This window comes from Sturnira hondurensis, unplaced genomic scaffold (genome assembly GCF_014824575.4).
Source record: "Sturnira hondurensis isolate 20B ecotype Veracruz unplaced genomic scaffold, ASM1482457v3 Scaffold0004152, whole genome shotgun sequence".
NCBI classification, from domain to species: domain Eukaryota; kingdom Metazoa; phylum Chordata; class Mammalia; order Chiroptera; family Phyllostomidae; genus Sturnira; species Sturnira hondurensis.
Window position 1 is genome coordinate 1346000 of NW_028076783.1, and position 26769 is coordinate 1372768.

The 26769-nt window shown below is 50.2% G+C and overlaps 2 protein-coding genes across 5 annotated transcripts in view; one reads left to right on the forward strand and one right to left on the reverse strand.

Moving 5' to 3' along the window:
* The window catches only part of CYFIP2 (cytoplasmic FMR1 interacting protein 2), a 107550-nt gene that overhangs the window by 19232 nt on the left and 61549 nt on the right, over nucleotides 1–26769 (reverse strand). For all 4 annotated transcript variants that reach the window (XM_037044815.1, XM_037044811.1, XM_037044813.1 and 1 more), the window contains exons 24-26: nucleotides 11870–12013; nucleotides 10836–10926; nucleotides 9601–9731 (exon numbers count right to left, since the gene is read on the reverse strand). In XM_037044815.1, coding sequence (XP_036900710.1) covers nucleotides 9601–9731; nucleotides 10836–10926; nucleotides 11870–12013 — 366 coding nt within the window. The remainder of the gene's footprint in view (nucleotides 1–9600; nucleotides 9732–10835; nucleotides 10927–11869; nucleotides 12014–26769) is intronic.
* Nucleotides 22385–25131, forward strand: FNDC9 (fibronectin type III domain containing 9). Its single transcript, XM_037044816.1, has 2 exons — nucleotides 22385–22461; nucleotides 24417–25131. The coding sequence occupies exon 2, from the start codon at nucleotides 24424–24426 to the stop codon at nucleotides 25078–25080; it is 657 nt and encodes a 218-aa protein (XP_036900711.1). The 5' UTR covers nucleotides 22385–22461; nucleotides 24417–24423; the 3' UTR covers nucleotides 25081–25131.

Genomic DNA, 26769 nt, shown 5'->3' on the forward strand with positions numbered 1-26769 from the left:
GAAATGTGAAATCAGCAAATTCATGGACTGGAAAAGAAATGGAATTAAGTCTGAGTTGTGAGGACTTCCGCCAAGATGGAGGCGTAGGTGGAAACACTGTGCCTTCTCCCACAACCAAGTTTGAATACAACAAAGGTTTGGAGGACAGGGACGCAGCCAAAGAACAGAAAATTGAACTATATGGAAGTCCAACAACAACAAACCGTTCAACCGGACCGGTAAGAGGGGCAGAGCCAGCAGCGGAGCAGGGGCAGGCAAGAAAGATCCCCCGACCCCAAGCACCCAGGCAGCCCCACGTAGGGCGGACCCAGTGAGGGTGCAGGGTGGCGGGCTGGCTGTGGTCACATATTTGCGCGCAGATAAACGAGCAAAGGAGTGAGCAGTGAGAAGGACCGCACAGGCCCCAGCAGGCGAACCCAGCGGCGAGCTGACTACGGTTGCACATTCGTGCGAAGTGGGACAGACCAAGTGGCCTGGGGTGGCGGCGGGAGGCAGCAGAGGGCGCCCATCATTGCTTTCCTTTGGCCCCACCCCCACATACAGCGTCACAACCCAGCAACTGAGCGGCCCTGCCCTGGTGAACACCTAGGGCTCTGCTCCTCATACGTAACAGGCACGAACAATCCAAAATATGGCTCAAGAAGAACTCAAAGTCCCAGAGCCGATAACTCTAAGCGACCGGGAAATAGCAAACCTCTCAGATGCACAATTCAAGACACTGGTGATCAGGATGCTCACAGAACTGGTTGATTTTAGCCACAAATTAGAGGAACATATGAAGGCTAAACTAATTGAAATGAAGGGAGATGCACAGGAAAGCAATAGTGATGGAAAGGAAACTGGGACTCAAATCAATGGAGTGGACCAGAAGGAAGAACGAAACATCCAACCAGAAAAGAAGGAAGAAACAGGAATTCAAAAAAATGAGGAGAGGCTTAGGAACCTCCAGAACATCTTTAAATGTTCCAACACCTGAATTATAGGGTTACCAGATGGGGAAACGAAACAGCCACAAGTGGAAAACTTATTTGAACAAATAATAAAGGAGAACTTCCCCAGTCTGGCAAAGGAAATAGACTTCCAGGAAGCTCAGAGAGTCCCAAAGAAGTTGGACCCAAGAAGGAACACACCAAGGCACATCATAATTACATTAGCCAAGATTAAAATGAAGGAGAGAATCCTAGAAGCAGCAAGGGATAAGGGGACAGTCACCTACAAAGGAGTTCCCATCAGACTGTCAGTGGATTTCTCAAAAGAGACCTTGCAGGCAAGAAGGGGCTGGAAAGAAGTATTCCAAGTCATGAAATCCAAAGACCTACATCCAAGACTGCTCTATCCAGCAAAGCTTTCATTGAGAATGGAAGGACAGATAAACTGCTTCTCAGATAAGAACAAATTCAAGGAGTTCATCATCACCAAGCCCTTATTATATGAAATGTTAAAGGGACTTATCTAAGAAAAAGAAGATAAAAATATGAACAGTGAAAGGACAGCAAACTCACAGTTATTAACAACCACACCTAAAACAAAAGCAAATCAAGAGGACAGCTAGAGTAGGAGCAGAACCATAGAAATGAAGAACACATGGAGGGTTAGCAACAGGGGAGTGGGAGGAGGAGAAGGGGGGAGAAGATATAGAAAATAAGTAGCATAGATGGTAGGTAGAAAATAGATAGGGGGGAGGGCAAGAATAGTGGGGGAAATATAGAATCTAAAGAACTTGAGACACGTGGTCATAAACTAAAGGGGAGGAACGGTGGGGGAGGGGTGTGCAGGGTGGAGGGGAATGAAGGGGGGGAATAGAACCACTGTAATGGTATAATCAATAAAATATATTTTTTAAAAAGTCTTGAGTTGTGATTGGAACAAAGACCCGTGGTCTTCCTTCCATCCTGCCGCCTTGTAACCCAAACCGCTGACGGGTTTAATGACATCCGGGTAGTGTCCTGTGCCTCACTCTACCACCTTGCTCTCCACACAGTCCAGCCAAGAGGAAGTGGCCTCTCCAACTGCCTCCCAGGCGCCAGAGCAGGACAAACGCCAGCTCTAGAGTCAAGACACCGGGCAGTGTCCAGGGTCTCAGCACACTCTGCTTTTACTGGCGATAAGGATCCCATCTTGTCAGGGTTTGTGTTTATTCAGGGGCCAGGGGATGGTCTCCAGTAGAGATGACAAAATAATGTCACCCAGAGGTGGAGGAATAGGCATGGCCGAATTCTCCGGGCCTGGTGGGTCAAGGCAGGAGTTAGAATTTTAAGTCCCATGGGAGAGACCACCTGTCAGTTTTAAGCAGGACAGTAACCTGATCGGATTTGCAACTGTATGGAGACCCTTTTGCTGCTACGTGGAGAATCAGCTCTGCCACCCTATTCCCCAGTGCTGTACCTACTAGTCAATTCTATGCTTAGCCAGAATGGAAAGACAGGAACCCTCAGAATCTGGTTTTGAAACATTCCTCATAAATTGAGCCCAGGGGGAAGGCAATCTTATTTTTTTCTCTCTAAGAGTTGTGGAAGCAGCAAAGTCTCCCACCAAATCCGTGGAAGGAGGGCCGCCGGCAGTGGTATTCTGGGTGTTCTCCTAGGGCCACTCACATGGCCCACGCGGCCTCTTCCTAATGTGGACCGACCAGCCTCCCTGGCTCCGCCGCCTTTCCCTGACCCTGAGCTGACGTTTCCTGCTGGTAAGTCAAGTGGATGGGCAGCATGAGAGTCGTGGCTGAGTTTGGCACTAGCAGATGCCTCTATAAATTTTAAAAATCCAGCCAGGAGTCCCGAAGGGCATATGTTACCAAGAATAAAGCTCACCCACTAGCGGAAGCAGCTGGAAAAACCAAGAAGCCTTCCTCACTTTTCTTCCTTCTGTACGGTGTGACTTTGTCTGCACAGGGGCCTTTTCTCCTCTGAACTTCTCAGATTCCATAACAAGGTGTTCCTTTTTTTGCCTCAGGTTTGTGTTATGAAATATGTTAAACAAATAAAACACTTGAAAGAACAGTGAACATCCTGAGACCCTCAGTGTGGAGTCACTGCAAACGTTTTACCATATCCCCTTTGACTCGATGCATTTTACTGAATCACTGGAAAGTAAGTTAAAGCTATTGCATTACTCGGCCTTAAATACTTCAGCCTTGCAACTTCTAAAAACAAGGACATCCTCAGTGATCACAACATTAAAGAAATTCTTGTCCTGGTCAGGTACCTCAGTTGGATAGAGCATCGTCCTGACATGCCAAGGTTGTGGGTTCGATCCCCAGTCGGGGCACACACAAGAATCAACCAATGAATGCAGGAATAGGTGGAGCAACAAGTTGAGGTTCTTCCCTCTCAAATCACTTGGGTCTGGGGGAGGACGCCTAGCCCACTGAGTGACACCAGTCAGGGCTGTAGTTCTTTTTTTTTGAATTGGGGTCCAACCACAATAAGTCTTCTAAAGCTTCTGCACTTACCAAGTGCCACAGTCATGCTTATCACCCTCACTGCTTAGGACGACCACTAATGAACTGTATTATGGTTATGAGCGAAGAAGTCATTAGATGATCAATAAGGACCAAGACCGCATGTAAAATTGCTCTTTGCCAACAGAGCAAGCAGAAGTGAAAAGGTTTTCGGTCGGAATGTGAGCATATTTTATTGGAAGGAGCCCACATCAAAATTCTTCAAGGGATGAGTATTTCACCCGGGTACTGCTTTCACTCTTAAAAAATTTCCTTTTCTGTTGCACTTAATTTAAAACTGATAGACCATCAAATACCACAAAACCTCATGTTCCCAACTTTGTCCTTGAAGTTAACTGGGGGCTGATTTCTCCTGGCTAAAGGATACACCAAAAATCCAAAACACATATTTTAAAAAAGCAGGGGCAATGGGATCCTTGGCGTCCCAGATTCACGTAGAACAACAGATTCTCCCTTTCAGCTCTGTTTCTGGGTGGAAAACAGTGTAGCATTTTTTTTACTGATTTCCTCAAGGTAATCGCCAAAGCAATCTCAGAGCAGTATTTCTTAAATAGCAATTTGCTCTGAGTGTGGAGGCAGCAAAAAGACAAATAACACTGACGAGAATGTCCTGTGGTTTTATCTTTGTCAAGTGAGTGCAGAGAAATGTGTGGGCAAATGGGAGGTGGAGCCCCCACAGGACCCCCCCTCCCCCGCTGGTTTTCTGGCAGCAAAGTCACCGAGGGGGATGGGGCCTCACCAGAGCGCCCAGTGGTCTGGTTTAAACCTTCCCTTATACGGACACACATGGATGGTCAGCGTATGTGTTTCCTGCATCCTGGTGTTAAGCCCAAGGACACGGGTCTGCGGAACAGGAAGAAATCAGGCCTCCCACACCCCCCGCAACCCTCCGTTGTACAGAATGAACAAGCTGTAGCTTCCAGCCCCTCAGCTGGGGTCCAGGTACCGTGGGAAGCTCAGCGGTGGTACGTTCCACGTGCCCCTGCTCTGTGGCCCCCCTTCCAGGAGCGCTCTATAGCCCTGGCTAAATAAGTCAGCAACTTAATATTATCTTGTTCTCTGTGTGTGTGGTCTTCCCTTGCTCCTCTGTGCCTCACTTGTGTCAGGCTGTGTATTGTTTTGTCTCACCTCCACCCATTCCCCGCTCCCCATCTCCGGATTGTCAGGGGGAGAGTTACTGTTCTGGATCCGAATCAGGTTCGGTCAACTAGGAAAGCTCTACAGCCAAGACACTGGCCTGCAAGGAAGCCCCACCCCACCCCCAAGTGCATGCCGGGGTCTGCCAAGGTTGGCAGGTCCCAAAGCATGCACACGGGGGGTGCAGGGAGAGGGGGTTTCGTCACAGTGGGTCCGTAATGGGCAAGTTCCTCCCTTCTCAGGCCCCTGTCGATCTTTCTGACAACTTGAGTGAGAAAGTCCATGTGCAACCTTCCCTCACAGCACATCCGACTACCGCTCTGACACTCACTGACCTGTGTTTTGAACAGAGAAAAGGAGCAGGCTCCCGGGACAGAGGCCTGCACGGGCAGCAGCTGGACGGACCCTACCTGGCCGTATTTTGATTGAATTTATCGTTCTGGTTGCTTTCTAACGGGGATAAGAGTTTGTGAGGTGTTTTCCAAGGAAGTGATACAAAGAATCCCATTCAAACAAGTTGAAGTTCAAAAGTAAGCTAATGTAAATGAACATACTCTGTAAGTAATAGGACCAGCGATGTGGGGATACACCAAGAACTGTGACACCCGCACATGAGCAGCTAAGCTTCGGGAACAAGAGTTCAAGGAGACTGCTCCTAGATCAGGGACAGTCCGCCCTGGCCGCACTCCTTAGCTTGGTGAGCACGGCTTTCATGACCAAACAAAGTAAAAGCATGTATATGAGGGAAACTACATGCTGAAACATAACTTCATCTGGGAGGCATCCTCTGGAATGTGAACAATAGTTATCGAGTGCGGTAATGTGGTTTGTGTCTTCTTTCGGCTTCTTTGGGTTTTTTTAGCAGTGAACTTACATCAGTGACACAATAAGAAAAACAAAATGAAAGAAAAGGGACTATAAAGTAGAAGCTGGAGAATAAGGGGCCAGATGTGAAGCTGGAATTAAAACAAAAATAAAAGACCAAACCCAACCCAGCAATCTGCACAGCTGGGTGGAGCAGCCCTCTGTCCCCAGGTACGACTCTGAAAGGGTCCTGGTTCTTGCCCAACCCCCGTACTTGCATACTGCTGGGAACGTTGTCTCCCTCTCGGGGGCCTCAGTTTCCATTCTGTGAGATGGGGACTTGCACTGCATTGGTGGCTCTCAACAGGGGGAGGGGTTTTGTCTTCCAAAAGAATATTAGGCGTTATCTGGAGACCTTTCCAACTGTCACAACTGGGGAAGGCGCTCCCGGCATCATCTAGTGGGTAGAACCCAAGGATGCTGCCCAAGGTCCTACAATGCACAGGACGGGTCCCTACACCAAAGGGTTGTCTGGCTCCAAATGTCAGTGGTGCAGAGGCTGAGACACCTGTCCTGCATGGTCTCTGCTGGTTTTCCCGAGTCTGACCAACATTCAGTTCTGTGAGTTTAGGCCAGACTCTCCTCCCCACCTGAAAGATAAGCGATGCTCTCAGGACTGACCAGGGGGTGGCTGTGGCCCACTCCACTGTGAAGAGGAGAGAGGAAATAAACAACAGGACCAAGGGCAGGAAACATGTCCTGGGCTGGGCGGGTGGCCCTGCAGTAAAAGGCAGATGGGGAAGAGCTGTCGCCTCCCCAGGGACTCAGGCCTCTCTCACTCACGTGGACGAACAGGGCCCTCTCCTGGTGTGTGTCAGTATAACAAGCCATGTGCTGGAAAACCACACACAGTTTCAATAAAATCATGGTGACTTTTAAAATCAATTATTTCCCTAAGGACCATTTTATGATTTCTTGGTAAAAGACACTAGAGGAAATACTAGTCATTAATAACAGAATTCCCATTAAAAGCATAACAGACTTATAAACAGATACTTAAGAAATGCTGACTCATTTCAGATTAGACTCAAATATATTTAAGAGCATGCCACAACCAGACCTTTTGTGACTACCTGGTCACCACAGACGCAGCACAGCCAGTTCAGAGTGGGGACAAGAGGTCTTTTCAATCAGTGGTGCTGGGACAACTTGGCAAGAAATGAAATTGGATTTCTACTTCCCACTAAACACAGACATCAGTTCCAGATACATAATACACTCAAGGCCTGTTACTCCTTGAAACGCTAAACTCTAAAAATGTTAGAAGAAAACATATGTTTAGGACTTTAGGGCAGATTTTTTACTTTTTTAAAGACTTCATTTATTTAGTTTTAGAAAGAGGGGAAGGGAGGGAGAAGGAGAGGGAGAGAAACATCAATGTGTGGTTGCCTCTCCTACGACCCCCACTGGGGACCTGATCTGCAACCCAGGCGTGTGCCCTGACTGGGAATTGAACCAGTAACCCTTTGGTTCTCAGGCCAGTGCTCAGTCCACTGAGCGACACCAGCCAGGGCTAGGGAAGACTTTTAAAATAACTCACAAGAGCCCCAGCCACACAAGAAAAGAGGAAAAGATTAATACATGAAACCTCAGAAACTTCTGTTCATCAGAAGACAAGCTACATGGGTGGCCTCAGAATGCACGTCTCGTCCTGGGACTAGCTTTTTTCCACTCAGTATTATGACCCACACCGTTTTTTTATGCTGGTACAAACCTACTTTAGTACCTCTCCTCTCCCCTCCCTTCCTTTCCCCCTTCTTCCCCTCCTCTCCTTTCTTTCTTTGGCTATTCGTTCCCCTCTTTAATGAGAACAATTGATGTGTCATTTAAATAATTATGTAATTTCAGCTTCAAAAAGTAAAAAGCTCCAGAAAGCTCCTTCATGCCTCATTCTAACCTCAGAGAGTGTCTCAGCTTGGAGATTTCCCCAGTTGTCTGCACAGAAAGCAGAGTGCACAGCTCTGGGGAGCCCCGATCTTCCCCGTGTGCAGGCCCTGCCTCCCTGGGGCTGGAACCAGCACTGAAACCCTAGGCCTTGGTTCTTCCACCTCTGCTGCAGTGTGTGTGTGTGTGTGTGGGGGGGGCTCCTCCCACCCCGTTTGCCATTTCCTCCCTTGTGAATGGGAGGGTGGGACCATGAACACCACTGTTGTCCTCACTGATCTATGCAAGGCCCTGCCCAGGCAGGGCTGCCTGAGGAAAATTTCCCTTTTCTTGTAGCCGGATCAGGGTCTGTACAGGGGAAGCTCAGCTGATACTCAGGAGGTGCTAACAGGAGACACCCAGGGCCTGAGACTTGGGGACCACCCCACCTCCACTTCTGGAGCATCGCTCTTGGGCTCTTGGAGCATTGCTCATCTTCCTGAGGCCTTGAGCAGAGAGAGCAGTGCTTCCTAGTTATCTCATCCCTGTGACTTCTGAAGGCTCCGTTGCCATGGCAACCCAGGCACCCTGAACCAGGTTACAAACCTGTTACTGTAAAGAGGAACATTAGCTGTCTGGGAAGCTCATTTAATGGGGAGCAAGGAGGCAATTACTCCTTATGGAGGAAGACAAAACTGCGCATTTCCCACTCTCAGGTGACTGCACGCCCCTCCTGTGCAGGTGGAGGCCCCAAGGCATGCAGTGAACCAGACACCTGGGAGCAAGAACTTTCTTTGGCTTTTATTCTGAGCTCGTTATCCTGGCTTCCTCCTCACCGCTCTCTACATTTGTTCTGCCTTCCCTTCCCTCCTCTCTCCATGAGTCTCCTGCCTGGAAGCTGACCCCTGGGCTGGACAGCTGCAGATAGCCTTGTCCTTCAGTCACCTTCTAGTCCGTTCTTCTCCCCATAGCCAAAGGGCCTTTAAAAAACATAAATCAGAGGCCCTCACTCTATCTCCCAAGGCTCCGATGGCCCGGGGACTGTGGCCACCTGCTTCTCCCACCTCAGCTCCTGCCTTGTCCCCTGAGCCTCTTCATTCCAGCTCACTCCGGGGTTCTTTCTTTCTCCTGAACACATGGAATTCCATCCTCTCCCGACACCCATCCCTCTGTCTGTCCCATTTCCCTGGTGATGGCTTCACGGCCTGTACCACCGCCTGCTTTCACAGTCTCTGGTTATTTACTTCTCCCATCGCCTCCTCTCTGGAGTAGAAACACAATGACCTGTCTGTCTCGTGCCAGGCCATTTACCCGCCACCTGGAACTGCACCTGGCTATGAGCAGGCTATCCGCACTGCCCACCGAATGCAGGTACAGAGAGAAAACCGTGGGAGGGGACGCCCATGTTCCCACGGGGTCCTCAGGAGCATGCATCCCCACAGCGACATCTCTTCACCAGCTTCCCCACGCTGCTGGAGGGCTGGGCCCACCTCTGGACACCAGCCATGGAGAACAGCAGAGACAAAGGTGGACTGACAGTCGTGGGATAAACAGTGGCTTGTTCTGTGTGGTCCTGAGAGGTGGGTAACTCCCACCGATTACTGGGTTCTTACTGTGCCCTCTTGACGTGCATCACCTCCTTTGAGCCTACAGTTACCCTGTAGGGAGGAATCGCTACCTCCCATCACAACAAATGGAGATAACACTACATGCTCTTCCCTCAGCCTGGAACACTTGTCCCTGACTCTCCACCGGGTGAATTCCTGGTCATTCTGCAGGTCACCTCTTCAGGGAAGTCCTCCCTCACTCCCAGACCACACCAGGCCCTCTGTTCTACGTTGCCTTTAAACCTGGTACTCATCCCGCTCTGCCCTGACTGTGGTTGTGAACACACACCACTGCTCAGCACGGGTCTCCCTGCTACTGTCCAGGACACGAGGCGGGGACTGGCTACTTCTATGTCCACGAGGGCAGTGCCTGTCCTGTGGCAGCCAAGGAGTCACCATTTCTTTAATGAGTGACGGGAGAATTAGGACTCCCAGAGGGCCAAGGTCCTGCCTCTAGGGAAGGAGGGCAGGGCGGGACTTGAGTTCCTCCTAGTGCTCGCATGGCCACAGGTGTCAGAATGGGATGCAGAAGGGCCTGAACCCCACACTGCAAGAATGTGAATCCATGCTGCAGGGCCCCTGGGCAGGTGCAGTACAGGGGCCTCGGAAGTCTGGCTGGGCTAGGGGGGTCCCTCCCAGCCTGGCGCGCTCCCCTCCAGGCTCAGGACTCACCAGAGCTTGCTCTATGAGCAGGCAGAAGAGGATGGCATTGCCCACTTCCCTCAGGCTCTGGAACACATCTGTTTTGAGCTCTGCATACTCGATGATGTCCTTCAGCTGGTGGTGGAAGAACTCCAGGATCCCTGGGGGGGGAAGGAGGACGGTGAGTGGGAGGTTGAACGGCTCAGCCGGGTTAATGGGAAGCACCAGCTGAGCAGCAGCCCCACACGCCTGACTCAGGGAGAGCAAAAGGCCAAATCAGACCTCAGGGTGAGATTTCTTTCAGGCCGAGGACTAGAGAAAGACCAGGCTGCTAGTTCTGACGTGTTTGGGGAATAAAACAAAACAACACACACACACACACACACGAATAGCACTGGGTCTTCTGCAGTTCCTCAAAGAGCCACCCGAATTCCTCACAGGGACAGAAATCAACATTCATTTACCAGTGTTAGATACTGTGCTAAGGACTTTGTCTGCAGTACCGCCTTTAATACTCTTACTGCCACCACAAACCAGGCACTAATACTCTGGTTGGTTCAGATGAGGCTCAGAGAGGGTGAGTGGCATGCCCAAAGTCACACAGCTTAGCACGTGGGGCAGCTGAGACCAAAAACCAGAGCTTTCGGCCCCGGCCCTTTTATTTTCTGAATCCCACTGCCCCAGTGCCTGGCATCCTGATTTTTAGAAAAAAAACAGGAGGCGCCAAACTCTTGGTCTCCATCTTTCTATGTTCCCTAGGCCCTGGATTCAGTCCTTATTCCACTATGAGGAAGGAAAGAATCATTTCTCTGCCCAGAAGCTGAGTGGCAAAACTCCTGTTTCCTGACTCACCTTAGAAATGCCACCTGGGGCACCAGCCTCCTCCGTCTGGGCACATGGAGGAAGGAATCCCAGAGGCGCTGAGCTAATGGAGACCTTTACAAGAAAACCCGGCTAGTATGTGATTTAAACACTCTCACGTCTGCAGCCCCCCACACTTCCCGGTGGTCCGGTGAGGCGGGCCCAGCAGGCATCACTCGCGTGGCTGATGGAAGACCCTACTCCTGCCCAGAGGGATTAGACAGGGTTCAAGGTTACCCATCCAGCCAGCGGCAGAGGGAGGATGCAGACCCAGAGCTCTGCCGCCTCGCTGGCCTGTCGGAGAAGCAAACACCCAGGGTGGGCGGCCAGGGCTCCCTGCCCCATGGGAGGGGTTTGGGTTATTTTCCTACCACCAGCCCCACCCCCGGTGCCCCATCACCAACCTGGGGAGCCATACTCATGCCGGGGCAAGCGGCATATCTTGGGCATCACTTCGATGAGCGTCTTCACGTACTGGAGAATGGTGCCTTGGAGCTGAGGAGACAAGAGGACAAGATGAGAGCAGCCCCGGCTGCCGCACAGGTGCCTCTTCAGGCCAAACCCTGGGCTCCTGGGGTGCACGGCGGTTCTGCTGAAACCTGCGGGTAAGGGCGATGGACTGAACGTGTCCCCCGTGAATTCCTGTGTTGAAACCCTAATCCCCAGGGTGATGGTAGGAGGTGGGGCCTTTGGGAGGTAGTCAGTCACGAGGGCCCTTAAAAGAAGAGAAGCGAGAGATGATGGCCCTCTGCCCTGTGAGGACCTGGCCAGAAGGCAGCGCCTGTGGCCTGGGAGGGGGCCCTCACCAGAACCCGACCACGCTCGTCCCGACTGCGGACGTCCAGCCGTCAGAACTGGGGGGCACACGTGTGTCGCCGAAGCCCCCAGTCTGAGGCATGTTCGTCGGAGCAGCTGCATTGATGCAGACGGCGAGGGGCCGCACTCCGACAGGACGGAGCAAGTTCTCCCCCTTGATGGGGTAGCCCCAGTGCCCGTTATCGGGGAAAACGGGACTTTGTAAGACAGCAAAGGGAGCTTTCTCATCACCCCACTGGGCTTACGGACTTTAAGGGGGGCAGTTTCTAGGCCCAGTGTCCTTCCTGGGCTTGGTGTGCCTCCATGGGACCCAGACTAAGAGCTCCAACGCAGTGGGGCCAGGGAGCTGTGGGGACTGAGACGCACTCTCTTATTCAGGCGTGCAAAACCCAGAGCACCTTGATCCCTCCTGTGTCCAGACATCTTCAACAACGGCCACACTTTCCTGTTTGACTAACAGGGACGAGTCACACGCACCAAGGGATAAGAGCAAAGGACTCCGTGGGTGAGTCCCACAGACACAGCTCAAGTGTCTTGAATTCTTCGGCCAGAAGACCTTGTTCCTATCAACCCCACTTGGGCATGTCCCGTCCCCTTGGATGGGACGGTGGCCCGTCCTTACCAAGCTCTTGACGATCTTCAGCAGCTCCTCCATGACCACGGCGATGCCCTGGTAGCCCAGGAGCCTGCAGATGGTCTTGAAGTGAGGGGGCCCCACGAAGTTCCTGTAGGAGCTGTAGATGTGGCTGTAGGCGATGTTGAGAGGCTGGAAAAACAGAGCATGTGCGAAATAAGTGGCTGAGGACGTCCTGGTGGGAGATGTTTCCCTGGCAGGAAGGACGGAACCCTGGCATCACCTGCGCTCTCACTGGGGACCCCTGGGCATGTGTTGGCAAGATGCTGGCTGTGGAGAGAGGTGTGGTCAGTGGCCACAGGATGGAGCAAAGGCCACTAGATAGAGCAGTGGGTTCCCCGGTGGGAGAGGGGAGAGGACTTCCAGGCAAGTATCTTTTTTTACAGAGACTCCTGCTACCCACACCTGTCCACACACAAACCAGGACTTGTATACATTGAGCTACCAGGTGGGGGTAAAACTGATGATTTTCTTTTTCTAGAGACATTTTTGGTTCTAGAAACCAGCTAGAAGAATCGCATGAGAAAGCAATAGCTGATTCAACGCTGTCTTTTTTCTTCCCCTTTTGGTCATCTCCATCCGTAATGGGTCTTGGGAACGAACAGGCCTGGGAGTCAGGAGACCTGCTGAGTATGTGGAGAGATCCGTCTCCTCCTCTATGAAGTGAGGGGGCTGGATTAAATCTGAGGTTTCCCGACGTTTTGAGAAGACGTGTGAAGGAAAGGTGTCCCAGGAACTAACACGTGAAACAGATGAAAGCAGAGCTGCTCTGTCTGGGTGCTGGTTGGGGCGCAGGGCCCTGGCCACTGACTGGCCACCTCTGTCACCCTTGGAACCCTACAAAGTCCCCAGTGAAGGAGTGGGATCTCCTTAAGATCTGTCGAGAATCTATGTCCCTAAAATATAGGTCCCTCAATTGCTCTGATTTGGTTACCAAAGTTGTCTCGGACTTTGTTTTGAAATGGCCCCGTGAAGCACCACCCCCCGCTTTGTGCCTTCTCATTTAGCCCACACGACGACCCTCTGGGGACAGACAGCTCTCGGCCCCATTTCACAGGTGAGGAGCCTGAGACTCAGGTGGTAAGTAGCTTGCTCAAGATCACACAGTAGCGGAGCCCTGCTCTGCACCCAGAGAAGTCGGATTCCAAAGCCCATGTTCTTAACCTCTCCTTAACAATGGTGGATTCTGGAACTGAATTCTGTTATAACCCTTTTTTTAAAAAAAGATAAGGCTTCACTTCAAAGCTTAGTACTGAGTGGTCTTCCTGCCTACACTCAAGAAGGATAAAACTCTTGAATGCAAACCGTGCAAATACGGGAAGACCACATCTGAAGCTCTACTCTCTGGATTCTCTATTAGTCGGCTAGTGAGAAACTCTGCGCGAATGAACCTGGAGCTGCAACGATGCTTTTGGAGGACCGCGAGATTCTCAACTCCCTCTGGAGCCATCGCGGGAGGATTTGATTATGCTCAGCCTTGGTTTTCCACTCTGTATGTTTTAGCATAGAGGAATTCTTCTAAACTCTATAAAACAAACACCACAATCAGAGTGCCCTCTAATAACAAGGACACACGAAGATCACAATTGGGAAACCCATGAAGAGCGTGGATTCCAGAGGAATCAGAACATCCCCTCATCAGGCAGGCTGAGTGACAGTTCGTTTGCTAATACCTACGTGTGGGGAGGCTCACACTGTGACAGACGGCAGGCTCCACACTCGACACCAATGTGCTGTCACAGTAAACTCTGCCTGAACCGGGCAGACAGATACCTTCTATGAGGCTCCTACGGGTTTCCCGTAGGGTGGGAATGGTGATGTAGGGAAAGAAGTCTAACTTAAAAGTACAATGTTCACTCAAGCTGATGTTCAGCAAACCCTAGAAGCCTACAAATTGTTGAGCTTGATTTAGCCACGCCTGGGGGCCAGGCCACATCATTTCTGGTGTGTGTGGCAAACAGTTTTGGTGCCTGTGGAACAGGGCTGGGTGCAGGGTGGGGTGAGTGAGGCACCGGTGCACAAGACGGTGGGGGGCTCACTCTCCCCCAGGAGTGCACCTCAGCTTTGGTGCTGTTCTCAAGGCCCCATTCTGTATCCTCCCGTTCCCACAGTTAGGGATGAGGAGTATATAGCAAGCACCAAACAAACCCTGGCTCACTGCTGGTGGGGGAAGAAGATGGCTAGCAAAGGGTATGAGAGAACTTTCTATACGATGGATATGCCCTACATGTTGCTTGAGTCACTGACTATGCAGATGCATGCATTTGTCAAAGCTCACAAAACCACAGGTACCCTTATGGTCTGTGCATTATGGACTGAGTCAGCTTTGTATGTTGAAATCCCAACTCCTACATGTGGGACCTGTGGGAGGTCATTAAGTCATGAGGGTGGGGCCCTCGTGAATGGGATGAGCACCCTTGTAAGAAGAGACTCCAGAGCTTCCCCCCACCCCCAGTCATATGCAATACAGTGAGAACAAGGCCATCTGCAAACGAGAAACAGGGCTTTTGCCAGGCACCAGATCTGCTGGCACCTTGACCTTGGATTTCCCAGCCTCTAGGCAATACAGAAATGTGGTTTAAGCCATCCGGTGGGTAGTATTCTTGTTATACCATCTGGAGCTAAGTGTGTTTTACTATGTATGGTTATATGTCTCTATAAAAGTAAATTAAAAAACCCACTGGGCTATACCATAGCTAATTTACTTCCTGACATTTTTCCCCAAAGATTACAAAATGAAAACCTCAACCTAATTCCTCTAGAAGAGGGCTGCAGCTCGAGCCTGCACAGACAGGCAGGAGCGGTGGCCTGGCTCTGCTCACAGGCCCAAGGGCACTCCCAGTAGGTGGGCTGCCACTCCCTCCTGCAACCCCCCCCCACACACACCACACTCTCCAGGCCTCTCCTCTGAACCCAGTGAAGCTCTGAGCACTTGTCCTTCATCGCCTTTCAAATATCCTATAAAAGGCACTTCTGAGCAGAAGGGTGCTTTCTAGTGTGTATGCCTGGAGGAGGTAAGAGGTAATTGGCTACTTTATTTTATTCTGTGATTCTATGACTTTTTTCTGCTTTGTCTGAGTCTACAGTTATAAACTGGTGGGCTCACCTGAGTTCACATTTCAGGTCTGTAAGTTTACTAGCCTGGTGATCTTGAGCAAAGCACTTAACCTCTCTTAGCTTTGGTTCCCCCTCAGTGAAGAGCATGCCCGCTGCAATAGAGCCGTTGGAGGTTTAAATGAGGTAACAGATATGAAACACGGAGCATGGTGCCTGACACGCTGGAAGCACACTTCGCAATAGCAGCCATTCCTGCTGCTTTGTTTGGTCGTTTGCTAACTAAAGACTAGGGAAATGCAGCTTCCAGGTCAAACTTCTGCCAGCAGTCACGGCGCTCTGCATGTGAAGAGAGGAATGCATTAGTGGGGTGCAGTTCCGCACAGCACAGAGGCTGTCCCACATGGGAATGTGATGGAGGGCAGAGCTGGGACCAAGTGATGACATGCACCCAAAATGCAGATTTTGCTTAATGGCTACAATGTTACAAAGATGGGAGCTGTCCAACAACAGCCTGCTGGGTAGAGGCTCTCCCTGCTGCAGGCGTTTCGAGTGGAGGCTGAGAAAGCAGGGAGCCTGCCTGGGGTGGGGGCTGGAGGAGCTGTGGTTAACGCTCCCTGCACAGGTGTGGGCGCCGGTGAGGGCTCCCTGGATGCTCCTCCCTCCTAGAGTCTTCTTCACCCTCACTCCCCACCAAGGAGCTTCTAGTACCAGGTTTTCCCTAGCACTTCCTGGTAAGCACAAATAAAATATATGCAGAGGGTGCAACAGCCCTCTGCAGTTCCAGACAAAGAATAATTTTGGAATTGCTTTACCACACACAAAGGCTCAAAACCCCTCTATAAGTCTGCTCAACGCACACAGGCAGCTTCTTGTTGATGTTCCTATATTCGTCTTGGATTCTGGTCAGGACCAGAAGTCTAAGTCTCAGCTGATCACTCAAGCTCAGGAAAGACCAGCATGAACTGAGCAGAATTAAAATCCTTCTCAGGGGCACAAGCATCCCTCACTCCCAACCCCCCAAAGACACCACACGCATGCATGAAGAAATGCCCGCCCATGCTCAAAAGTCCATGCGCACACACCCCCGGAGGGCACTCGTCTCCCGTCTGACCTGCTGGCTCAACAGGAGGCTGGGCCCTACTGAGAAAATGTGGGAATGTGGGAGCCTGGGCATTTTCTGAGGTTGGGCAAAGAAAAACAGGAATGCAACATGACTTGAGACATCGGAAACTCACCAGAGATCTCTCACACCAAACCAATCCTGCTAATTGACTCAGGTTACAACTCAGGGGCCCACCTTAGAAATGAATTATGTTTAGGATGGCTCATTTTTAAAATCCAGCTAGAGCCCTGGCTGGCGTAGCTCAGTGGATTGAGCACGGGCCTGTGAACCAAAGGGTCGCTAGATTGGTTCCCAGTCAGGGCACATGCCTGGGTTGCAGGTTAGGTCCCCAGTAGGGGACACATGAGAGGCAACCACACATTGTTATTTCTCTCCCTGTCTTTCTCCTTCCCTTCCCCTCTCTCTAAAAATAAATAAAAAAAATATTTTTTAAAAAATAAAATAAAATGTAGCTAAACAAGCCAGCACTATCCACAATACACGAAATAGTTTTATGAGATCTTAAGAAATATAAACAATCCTGATTCAGGAATCAGAGCCATCTTATTCACGTGACATAGATTTGCTTTGATTTTACTTTAGTTTTTTTAATTTCCATTTTTTTAAAGGCAAAACAGTATTTAAAGGAGAGAAAAAATATAGTGAATTTGATCTGGCAGGTCCTGGACACTATATTATCTGTATATGGACCTTTAAAAAGTGTGATAAAGCACACATAACATAAAAGCCACTGTTTAAACTATTTTTATGTGTGGTATAAAGCTTTCAGTCACAAGGCCTCTGTCTTTCACTAGATGGTAAACAGGACCAGCCACCCCACACAATAAGAGCTATTTACTTGGCAAAATGAATTTGCAAGCACTTTGCCTCTCTGCTTCCTGGAATCTCAATTGCTGTTTTCAGAGCTCCCAAGAGGCATTAAAACTGTTTCTAATTTCCTGTTTTAGTTACAATTTCTCTCATGTTCCTTGAGCAATTTGAATACCATCAGCCCACCAATGCAAACGCAGTTCTCTAATTAGGTTCAGAGAGCAAGCGGCCACTCAACTCTGAAATCACTGCAGATAAATGAATAAAACAGCAACACCAAGCAAGACCCCAAGGTGAGATGTATAAAGGACCATAACTCCTGAGCTCCAGGTTCACACCCCTTGCTAGGGCACGGGGGGAACCGCTGACACACTGTTCATCCCTTCTTGATGTCTCGTGAGCCGTGGGGCTGGGTCTCCAACAGCTGGGCTCCTTGTAGGTCTTCTCAGCTGAGACGCTGGAAGATTCTAGGCAGCTGCTGTAGAGACCTCGAGAAATCATGCGCCTCCTTCCTTGTCGTAGGAATTAAGTCCTTTGAAGAAGGCAAGAAGGAGAACCGGAAACGTGCCTTCCTGTTCGGAAATCCTATAGTCTAAGGGAAACTCTTGAGGGAAACCAATGTCATCATTTAAAAAATAATAATCTAATTTAATAATGATGATACACACATGTGTAATGCCTTTTGGTTTACAAATGTTTTCACCTAATAATTCCTTCATAACTACCCAGGTGCCTTCATTTTCTGTGACTGCGCAAGCCTGGTAGCTTACAACAGAAATTTATCCTCTTGTAGTTCTAGAATCTAAAATCCAAAACCAGTACCCCTGGGCCGACATCAGGTCAGCAGGGCCACTCTTCTTCCAAAGATTCCGGAGAAGAATCGGTCCCTAGCATCTCCCCAGCTTCTGGTGGCAGCCAGCATTCCCTGGGGTGTGGCTGCATCGCTCCCGACTTCAAACGTCCCTGCTAAGATCTGCTCTTCTGGTCGGCACGAGTGCAATCTCCCTCTGCCTCCTTCGTATAAGGACATTCGTGCTGGCATTTGGGGTCCACGTGATCCAGGATAATCTTCCTATTGTAAAACCCTTTACTTCCTCACCTCTGCAAAGCCCATTTCCCCAAATCAAGTAACATTCCCAGGTTCCGGGATTAGGACCTGATCTCTCTGGGAGTCATCATCAGCTTACGACACCAGGGAAGAGGGGTGCAATCATCCCCATTGGGCAGAGGAGGAATCTAAGTGTAGTGACTCCCCTGAGGTGAAATACGAGAAGATATTCTGACATATGGACCAACTGCCCAAATCACTGAACTCTCTGGATGGTGGATAAATAAGGGGTAGCCTGGGAGGGGGACCATGCAGACATGAGTCGGGGTGGCAAAGTGGGTGGCGTGGCGTCAGCCGGGCCAAGACAGATTTCCCCGGTTAGAGCTGGTGCCCAGGTATGGACCCAGGTGGGACAGACCCAGGTTGCCCCAGCAAAGCCCCTGAGGATGAGGACAATGACTTAATGGGGGGGGGGTGTACTGCAGGAGTTGACGAATTTCCCAGAGGTCAAATCATGCCTTAAGGGCATCGTGTAGCTAGAGAGGACCACATCAACACTTTCTAAAGATTGAAAAATTTAAAGAAAATTATTGATACAATTGAAGGAATGATTGGTGCCACCATCTGCATCACGGGGAAGGCGGCTGCAGGATAGAATCTATGTAATTACTTAGAGAATGCACTTTTAACATGTTGACTCGTCTACTAATTTTGATGACTGAACCGGCTGTTAAAGGTTTTTTACATTTGACATCAGCCCTAACCTGAAGTGAGAGTTCTCAGGCTCAGGCAGGGATGATTTCAGAAGGCGAAATGCTTGCTCACTCTATTTCTCCAGACATGTTTGGGGTTTTCCCTGCTTCTAAGTCAACTACATTCAGGTGGCTGAGTTCCCTCTGAGGTCTTTTAGTTTCTTGCCTCTTCCCATTTTTGTGTGTGTGTGTCTGTGAACTTCTCAGGAGGAGCAACCCATCAGGCAAAGAGCTATTGTTCACTACTGTTGACACCGGAATGGGATAAGACAAAGGACAGTACACCAAAGAAGCCAGCGAGGACTAGGCTTTGGGGACCAGCAGACATAGGATGAGAACATTGCTTGGCCACAACCTCGCTGTGTGATAACAGTTAATTAACCCCCGAGCCTCAGTTTCGCCTACCTACCTCAAAGAGTTGTTGCATGGGTAAAATAAGAAAACACATGAAAATGCACCAAAATATGCTCCATATTTTGGTTATCTCTGAATTGGATGAGCTTGGCTGCCATCTTTGAATGTTTCTATATCCTTTAATTCATGCACGATAAGTGTGTGCTTTTTTAAAGCTATTTTTAAAAAGGAGGGGAAGGAAGCAGCAAGCAGGGTGTAAACCCTGCCCATTACCGCCTCTGGGCTAAGCTACGGGCAACTCAGGAAATGGCCCCAACCCACTGACCTCTTCCCAGTGATCGTCGCTACTCTTTCCTAAGCCAGCAGAGAGACGGGAGAGAGATGGGTTCATCTCGCTGCTACAGCAACACTGTAAGGCAGGTATTATTGACGTGCCTTTCACACAAGAGTTCACCGTGGCATAGAAAGTGAGGGAATTTGTCCAGGCAGAGTGTGAACCCAGCCCGTGGCGGGCTGCAGGGCCTGCACACTGAACCCTGGGTGGCCACCAGCTTTGGGACCCAGGTAAGCCTACACGGTCCCTTGACTGCCACCTTCAGGAAGGGCATGGGGACCCCACTCTGTCGGCAGTCTACTCCTGGTGTACACAGCCAGGCTGGACAGCTGTAGAGGCTACGACTTGGAGACCCAGCAGAAGGGCCTCCCTGAAGGTAAGAAAGAGTGAGCATGGCTGGAGTGTGATCTCTGCAGGCAAGTGGTTTATCTCATTCACTAAGCGCTGCACTGGCTACCCTGGGTGCTGGCGAATGGAGACGGCCCGGAGGAGCAGGACGAGCCCTGGTCGGGGATGCAGCTTCCAGTCCTGGGTCTGCCATTAGTCAGGGGCATGGCCTGAGGAAGGCCAGCCCTCTCCAGGGATCTCTGAAGCCAAAGGGGTCTCGACTTCTCAGGGAAACCCTGGCTGGGTGGCTCGGTTGGTTGGAACAGCATGCTGTACAACAAAAGGCTGCAGGTTTGACTCCCAGTCGGGGCACATACCTAGGTTTTGGTTTAGATCCCTGGTCGGGGTGCATATGGGATGCAACCAACCAATATTTCTCTCTCACATTGATGTCTCTCTCTCTCTGTCAGTCTCTCTAAGATAAAGAAACATGTCCTTGGGTGAGGATTAAAAAAATGCTCAGTGTTAAAAATGGCATCCAGGAGCATCAGAAATAAATTCCCCTTTGTGCTGGAAAAGAACTGGGTTCTCTCTCATCCCTCCACAGGCGCCCTAACTGGTATTTTTATTCCCCTGAAAATAACCTTTTCAAAAGGCACCTGCAAACCACCACACTGGCCTATCTGTGGAGAGGACGCTTTCAAGCTTGGCAGTGGGGAGTCCCCATTAGCCTCAATTATAGCAGATGTGGACAGGCCCCGAGGGAGACTGAAGCCTTGGGGAAGCCACGGGGCACATTTAATCAAAAGACGCTGGACATCCGGACTCCATGCCCCAGAGACCCTGAACTAGGGGAGGGTGTGTGACCCCTAGGCAACTCTTCGTGACCTTTGGTTGCTGATGGGACTCACAAGGAACGCTTCAGGGGTCCACTTGGCTACTTTGGCCAACAACTGAGAAGAAAACAGCAGACTTTGAACAACATGCAATTTGTGTAAAATAATTCAGGCTTCAATCTGTCTGGGTTAGGGTTGCTGCCACGGATCAGCTCAAATTCAGTGACTTTAAGAAGAGAGAACTCGATTCTCTGTTTCAGACATGCCCTGTGATCTCCCTAACAGGACAGCGGCAATGTCTTCTTTTAAGGCAGAGGGGAACAGCAGGGGGTGGAAGCGCAGAGGCCGATGGGCCTTTGCAGGACATGGAAAATGGCAAAGTCAAGATTCTTGAAAGAAAAGGTACTCTGGGGGTCATCTAACCCAGGAATAGTGAACAGTTTCTATTCCTGGTGTCAACTCCAAACGATGGATTGATAGTTCCTTGGGATGCTGTGTTGAGAAGGACTCTGAGGCTGTTTCTGAGCCTTAATGGAACGAGGGGTCCCCTGGGGCTGCTGCCACACACCACCACCAATGTGGCAGCTTAAAACAATGGAAATCTCACACCGCTCACAGTTCTGAAGGCCAGAAGCCTGACACCAAGCGCTCCTGCTGAGGCTCTGGGGGACAGTCCTTCCTTGCACCTTCCAGCTCCTCCTGACAGTTCACGGCAGCATCACTCCAATCTCTGCCTCTATCTTTCTGTGGTTTCCTCCCTTTCCTGTCTGTCTGTGTGCATATCTCTCCCTCCTTTTTCCTATAAAGACATCAGCCACTGGATTTAGGAATTCCTCTAAATCCAGCATAAGATTGTTTTGAGACCCTTAACTAATCCTGCAAAGACCCTATTTCCTAATAAGGTCACATTCTGAGGTTTCGCGTGGACCCAATTTTGTGGGAGTGGGGGACACCCAAACCAACCCAGTGCAAATACCATCTGGAAGTCAGGAAGCCTGACACGAATTCAGAACTGGACAGGGGGAGATACATGCCTTCTGTCTGCCACCCAGTGCAGCCCAGGCCCCCAGCTTTACAGATGATGGAACGGAGGCCCAGAGAATGAAAGACTTGGGCAGTGTCATACACCGAGGTATGTGGCATGAAACATGCCCCAGCAGGCTGGAATAACGGAGAGAACACGGAGGTGGGGAAGGAGGGGGGGGGGGGGGTNGCAAATACCATCTGGAAGTCAGGAAGCCTGACACGAATTCAGAACTGGACAGGGGGAGACCCATGCCTTCTGTCTGCCACCCAGTGCAGCCCAGGCCCCCAGCTTTACAGATGATGGAACGGAGGCCCAGAGAATGAAAGACTTGGGCAGTGTCATACACCGAGGTATGGGGCATGAAACATGCCCCAGCAGGCCGGAATAACGGAGAGAACACGGAGGTGGGGAAGGAGGGGGGGGTGGGGGGCGGTGGGATGGAGTTGAAATGACTGTTTTAGTTGTGGGATAATGGAGAAGGACATCTTTGCCTTTGAAACCATTGTGCAGAGGGGATCTAGATGGGGTAAATAATAATAATAATAATAATATAATAATCCTGTTGGAAAATTTAGGCTCCTTGGAAGAATTAGTGCTACTCTGACGATCAGTTTGCAGCAGACTGTCTGCCCCCCCCCCTTTTTTTTTGCACCAAATAAACAAGAGCTCCTCTCAGACTGGTTCCTGAAAGCACCGTGCATACATTTGCCTCCCGGTTGCCATGGTGAATGATGCTGATCTGTTGAAATGAATAATGTGAACATTGGGGGCGACAGTGGGAATACTCAGACGGTGGCGAGAGAGACACCAGGAGAGCCCAGAGCAGAGGCGGGGAAAAGGCACCATTGCCTTAGTCCGAGTCCACTCTGCCTCTGAAGGCTGCACTCTAACCAGATCTGCCGCAAACACCAGGTAAGGGACATAAATGGCTCTTCTTGGAAAAGGAAATGGCTCTTTCTCTCACACTCGCTTGGAGGAGGGCCAGGCAATGGTCATATGAATAGCTACAAATCTGGGGAATTTCCAAACAGAAGCCGAGGGAGAAAATTAAATAAGGCAGATGGATTTGGTTCTAAAAGCTGAGGATGTTGCTAGCAACTTGACAGAAAGCCCTTAAAAATGCCTGCTGTCGGAACTCAGTCTGCAAAGACAGCGGGGGTGGGGGGGGGAGGCAAACGGGAGAAAAGATTCAGGACAAGAAACAGATTCCTGATCACCCCTGCTGGAAGGGTTTCACGAAGGTCGTTGCCTCTGCACCCTTAGTAAAGAATTAAGCTCTTTCCCTGTGGTCAGAAGTGTATTTATAAAGCTGTATGGGATGTCAGGGTGGTGTGAGGAGCCCACCGCAGGGAGCACCAATATTCAGTGTCCTTTGGCAAATGACCTCTCCTGGAGGGACCTGAGCACGTCTGTCATCCTTTCCGACCCCATTTCTCGGGGAGGAAATTTCCTGCCAGAGAGAAAGGAACTACTCCCCTTCCTGAGCATTTTAGTCCACCGTCTTCCTTAGAGAAGAAAAACAAGGACTGAAAAATCACTCACGTCCCCTTAGGAAGGAATACAGGCATGAAAGCAGAAGGTTGGAGGGAAGACAGAGTGGCTTGTACCAGAAATCAGTCTGGCTTAATACCCAGTTCTGGTTAAAATCCGATCGACGGTTTTCCACCAGGCCACTGCAGTCTAAAGCAAAGCCTCCTGTATTGCATGCGAGAGGAGGAGCGGGGCATAGAGCCGGGGAGAACTGTCCATCACCATACGCCGACTGAATGCGGCTGCCTGGAATTTTAGATCAGGGCCAAAGTCAGTGAAGGGGAAATAAACACACAGGATTCAAGAGAAGTGAAAAGGCTTGCAGATGGCGCTCCCTTCCCAAAGCGAGAAGGCTGGCGATCCGAGGAGGGCTCCTTTGGCTTGTCTGGAAAAACAGCACTGGGTCCTTGTGCCAGCCTCCCTTTTCACAGTGACTGTCTATTACTAAACCCAGTGGCCTTGCATTTGAAAGCCCAGCAGCTCAGTGGCTTTGAGTCTGGTTCTTCTTAGCTGAGTCCCCTCCGATTGCTCATCTGTAAAATGGGGATCTAGCTCAGAGGGTGTGTTGAAGAGCAAAGGAAACTTATTATTGCACGTGGCACACCCACCGTGACCTGTGACACAGCCATGGCACGCTAACCGTTGGTGTTACTGCCACTATTAACATTCATAGGACCGGCAGTATTAAACAGTAACAGCTGTGTTGGTGTTCCGAGCTGACTGTACTGACCCAGGAAGCTAATTTCCTGTGTACCTCTGGCTTTGAGAGAAATAAACAAGACAAGAGCAGAGGCTTTGGGGAGAAATCGGCTGCCCCCGAGTGATGAGGCAGATCTCCTCTTGCCACGGGCAACAGAGCGGGAGGCAACATGTTCTAGATGGCTGAGCTACCAGCACTTGGAGCGGACGTAAGAGGTCCAGAAGGGAAATTTAGGAGAAACACCTGCCTGACTTGGAGGTCACACACCTGTGATGACTCAGTTAGGGACTCGGAGGTCATCCTTTCTGTGCCTTTTCTTTTCTTTTTTTTGAAGGGGTGGGAACAGTGTTGTGTTCCAAGGATCCGAGCCTGGGCCGGATGAGGCCAGGGGACGTGGGCCCATCGTTTTTAGGTCTGCAGGCCACCGGCTTTGGCACACAAAAACCTCAGTTTGAACTACTGTCCTGCTGCTGTTTAGCTATGCCTAGTTGAGTAATGTGGCCTCTGGGCCTCCATTTCTATTGTTTGTAAAATCGGGGCAATGTTAGTCTCCATTGCGAATAAACGGTGGCTAGGGTTATCATAAACAACTACGTAGCTAGGGGGAAGTCACTCTTTACTTTGATTCTGGTTGCAGAATCGGGATGAACATCGAGGTCGGCAACATTTCTTACACAGAAGCCACCGTTTCCTGGTCGCCCTCAGAGCCCTGCCTGGAGGACTATTACCATATCATGTATAGGCCCAACTGGAACAGCATCTTCTCCGGCTATCTTCGCTACAGCTTCCAACACGAGGAGAAGGTGCCTAACACCATCAGCACGGTGGTGCTGGACCACCTCACCCCTTCCACCTTCTACTTCCTGTGCGTCAGCTGCAAGAAGATTACCTTCCCCTACCGGCACTACTGCACCATGTTCCACACCATGGAGAAGAACCCACTGTCTTCTGGAAAGCCCCTGGTGGACCCCCACGTCTCCCTGTGGGTCCTGCTGGCCATTCTGATGGCCTGCTTCACAGCCGTCTTAGCATTCATCTGCCTCCAGTACTGGTGCATCCGCTGCCATGAGCCTCGCTGGTCTTACAGAGCTGGCCAAATGGAGGAAGCCAATGGGGGGGCGAGGTGGCCAGAGGAGGCCCGGGTCCTGGGTCTGAGGGACGAAGACCAGCAGCGGCTTCCCCTGGTGGAGATGCCACGCGAGGATTCTGGAGCTGGAACAGAACCCGAAGTGGAAGCGGACCAGGCTGCCTCAGACGAGGGTGATGATCAGCCTGCCATTCCGCCCCATTCCAAGGGGTGAGAGGTGGGGAGGAGGCAGCCCTCACCGTGTAGCATGAAGCCCTCCGCAGAGTAGTTCCTTTGTAAAAATGTGTCTGTAGACTGGCTACCCAGGTCTCCCCTCAAATGCCAGTGTTCTTATGGCCCACCTGGGTCCACAGGTGCCCTGCGACAAAGCTTCTCAAGCCAGAGGACAGGTATCTCCACAGTGTGCTAAGGCAGACACATGGCATCACTTAGAAGTATCCATTTGAGGAGGGGAAGTTCGAAATTTTAAAAGTTATTTTAATATTAAAACTAATACAAATATATGAAGATGTAGAGACTGAAATTTGCATGACTTAAATAAAACACAATATTCCAAGGCAATTTTGGGGTTGAAGACAGGCTCTCTGGGTTACGGTCTCAGTCAGCTCCCGGGCAGGCCTGCGGACGGCTCTGCTGCTGGGGGTGGTTTGGAAAGGCAGGAGAAGGCTTGCTCCTGAGTGTTTTCCAACTTTCAGCCAATCACGTATCACCTTGTACATCATTTCATTTTTTAAGCCACATACTATCTTTACTATTATCAGCAAATATTTTTATTTTATTTTTTTGAAGATTTTACTTACTTATTTTTAGAAAGAGGGGAAGTGAAGAAGAAAGAGAGGGAGAGAAACATCAATGTGGGGTTGCCTCTCACTTGCTCCCTCCTGGGGACCTGACCCACAACCTAGGCACGTGCCCTGACTGGGAATGGAACCTGTGACCCTTTGGTTCACCAGTCAGTGCTCAATCCACTGAGCCATACAGGCCAGGGCACAAATATTTTTAAGTTGACTCATTTAAAAAATGTAAACATATTTTCAAAGGCAGCCTTACACACCTTCTGGCTATAAATGGAAGAGACATAAGAATAAATGGAGTGAAAACAAAATAATAAATTTGATACTGTTGCCTACTAAAGACATCAAGTTTAAGGCTTACTTTCTAATCTTCAATAAAAAGGGAGATTAGCAAGCACCAGAGAAGTATTAAGGACCCATTAGCATCAACAGAAGTCTTTCTCCTTGACACAGTCCATGAGGTTTGAAAACTACCTAAAATGCGCTCTGGAGGCGTCCTCTGATTTGAGAAAGGTGTGCTGGCCAGACCGGCCGTTCTGGAGAAGCTGCCTGCCCTCTTCCGGCTTCATCCTAAGACCTTCTAAGCCCCACCTTTAGGGCCAACTAGTGGGAACTCATCTTGGTCCATCCCACTTCCTCAGAGAGCTCCCGACCCAGAGGATACCTTTCCTAAGAGTGTTCTATTCATCCAGTCGGCTCCTCTTCTAAGTTCATGCGAACATGGGCTTGAAGGTGGCCATTTTTATTCAATCGCAAGGAGAAAGGTTGGCTTTTGTGTTGTTGTTGTTGACCCATTTCATCATTTCAGTGGCATTCTTTAGTCCTCCCATCCCTGACCCCTTCCCAGGGTGAGAAGTGAATCTCCTACCTACACCATGTGACCAGGGGACTTGGAAAACAGTGCTTCCGTCGCCACCCTGGGCGTGGAAATGGAATGTGAGGAGGGCAGGGGTGATGTCTGTTTTAATGTCTAACATATCCCCAGCCTGTAAAATAGAGCCGTATCTGGGCTACAGAGGGTGCTTAATAAGTGTCTGTTTAATGGATGGTAGGGACCGAAGGTCTAGAACAGGCATCTTGGAGGACAGTTAGTTAGTGCCAGGCTGTGT

Coding starts and splice junctions, on each gene's coding strand:
- FNDC9 (XM_037044816.1), top strand. CDS start 24,424: ATGAACATCGAGGTCGGCAACATTTCTTACACAGAAGCCACCGTTTCC.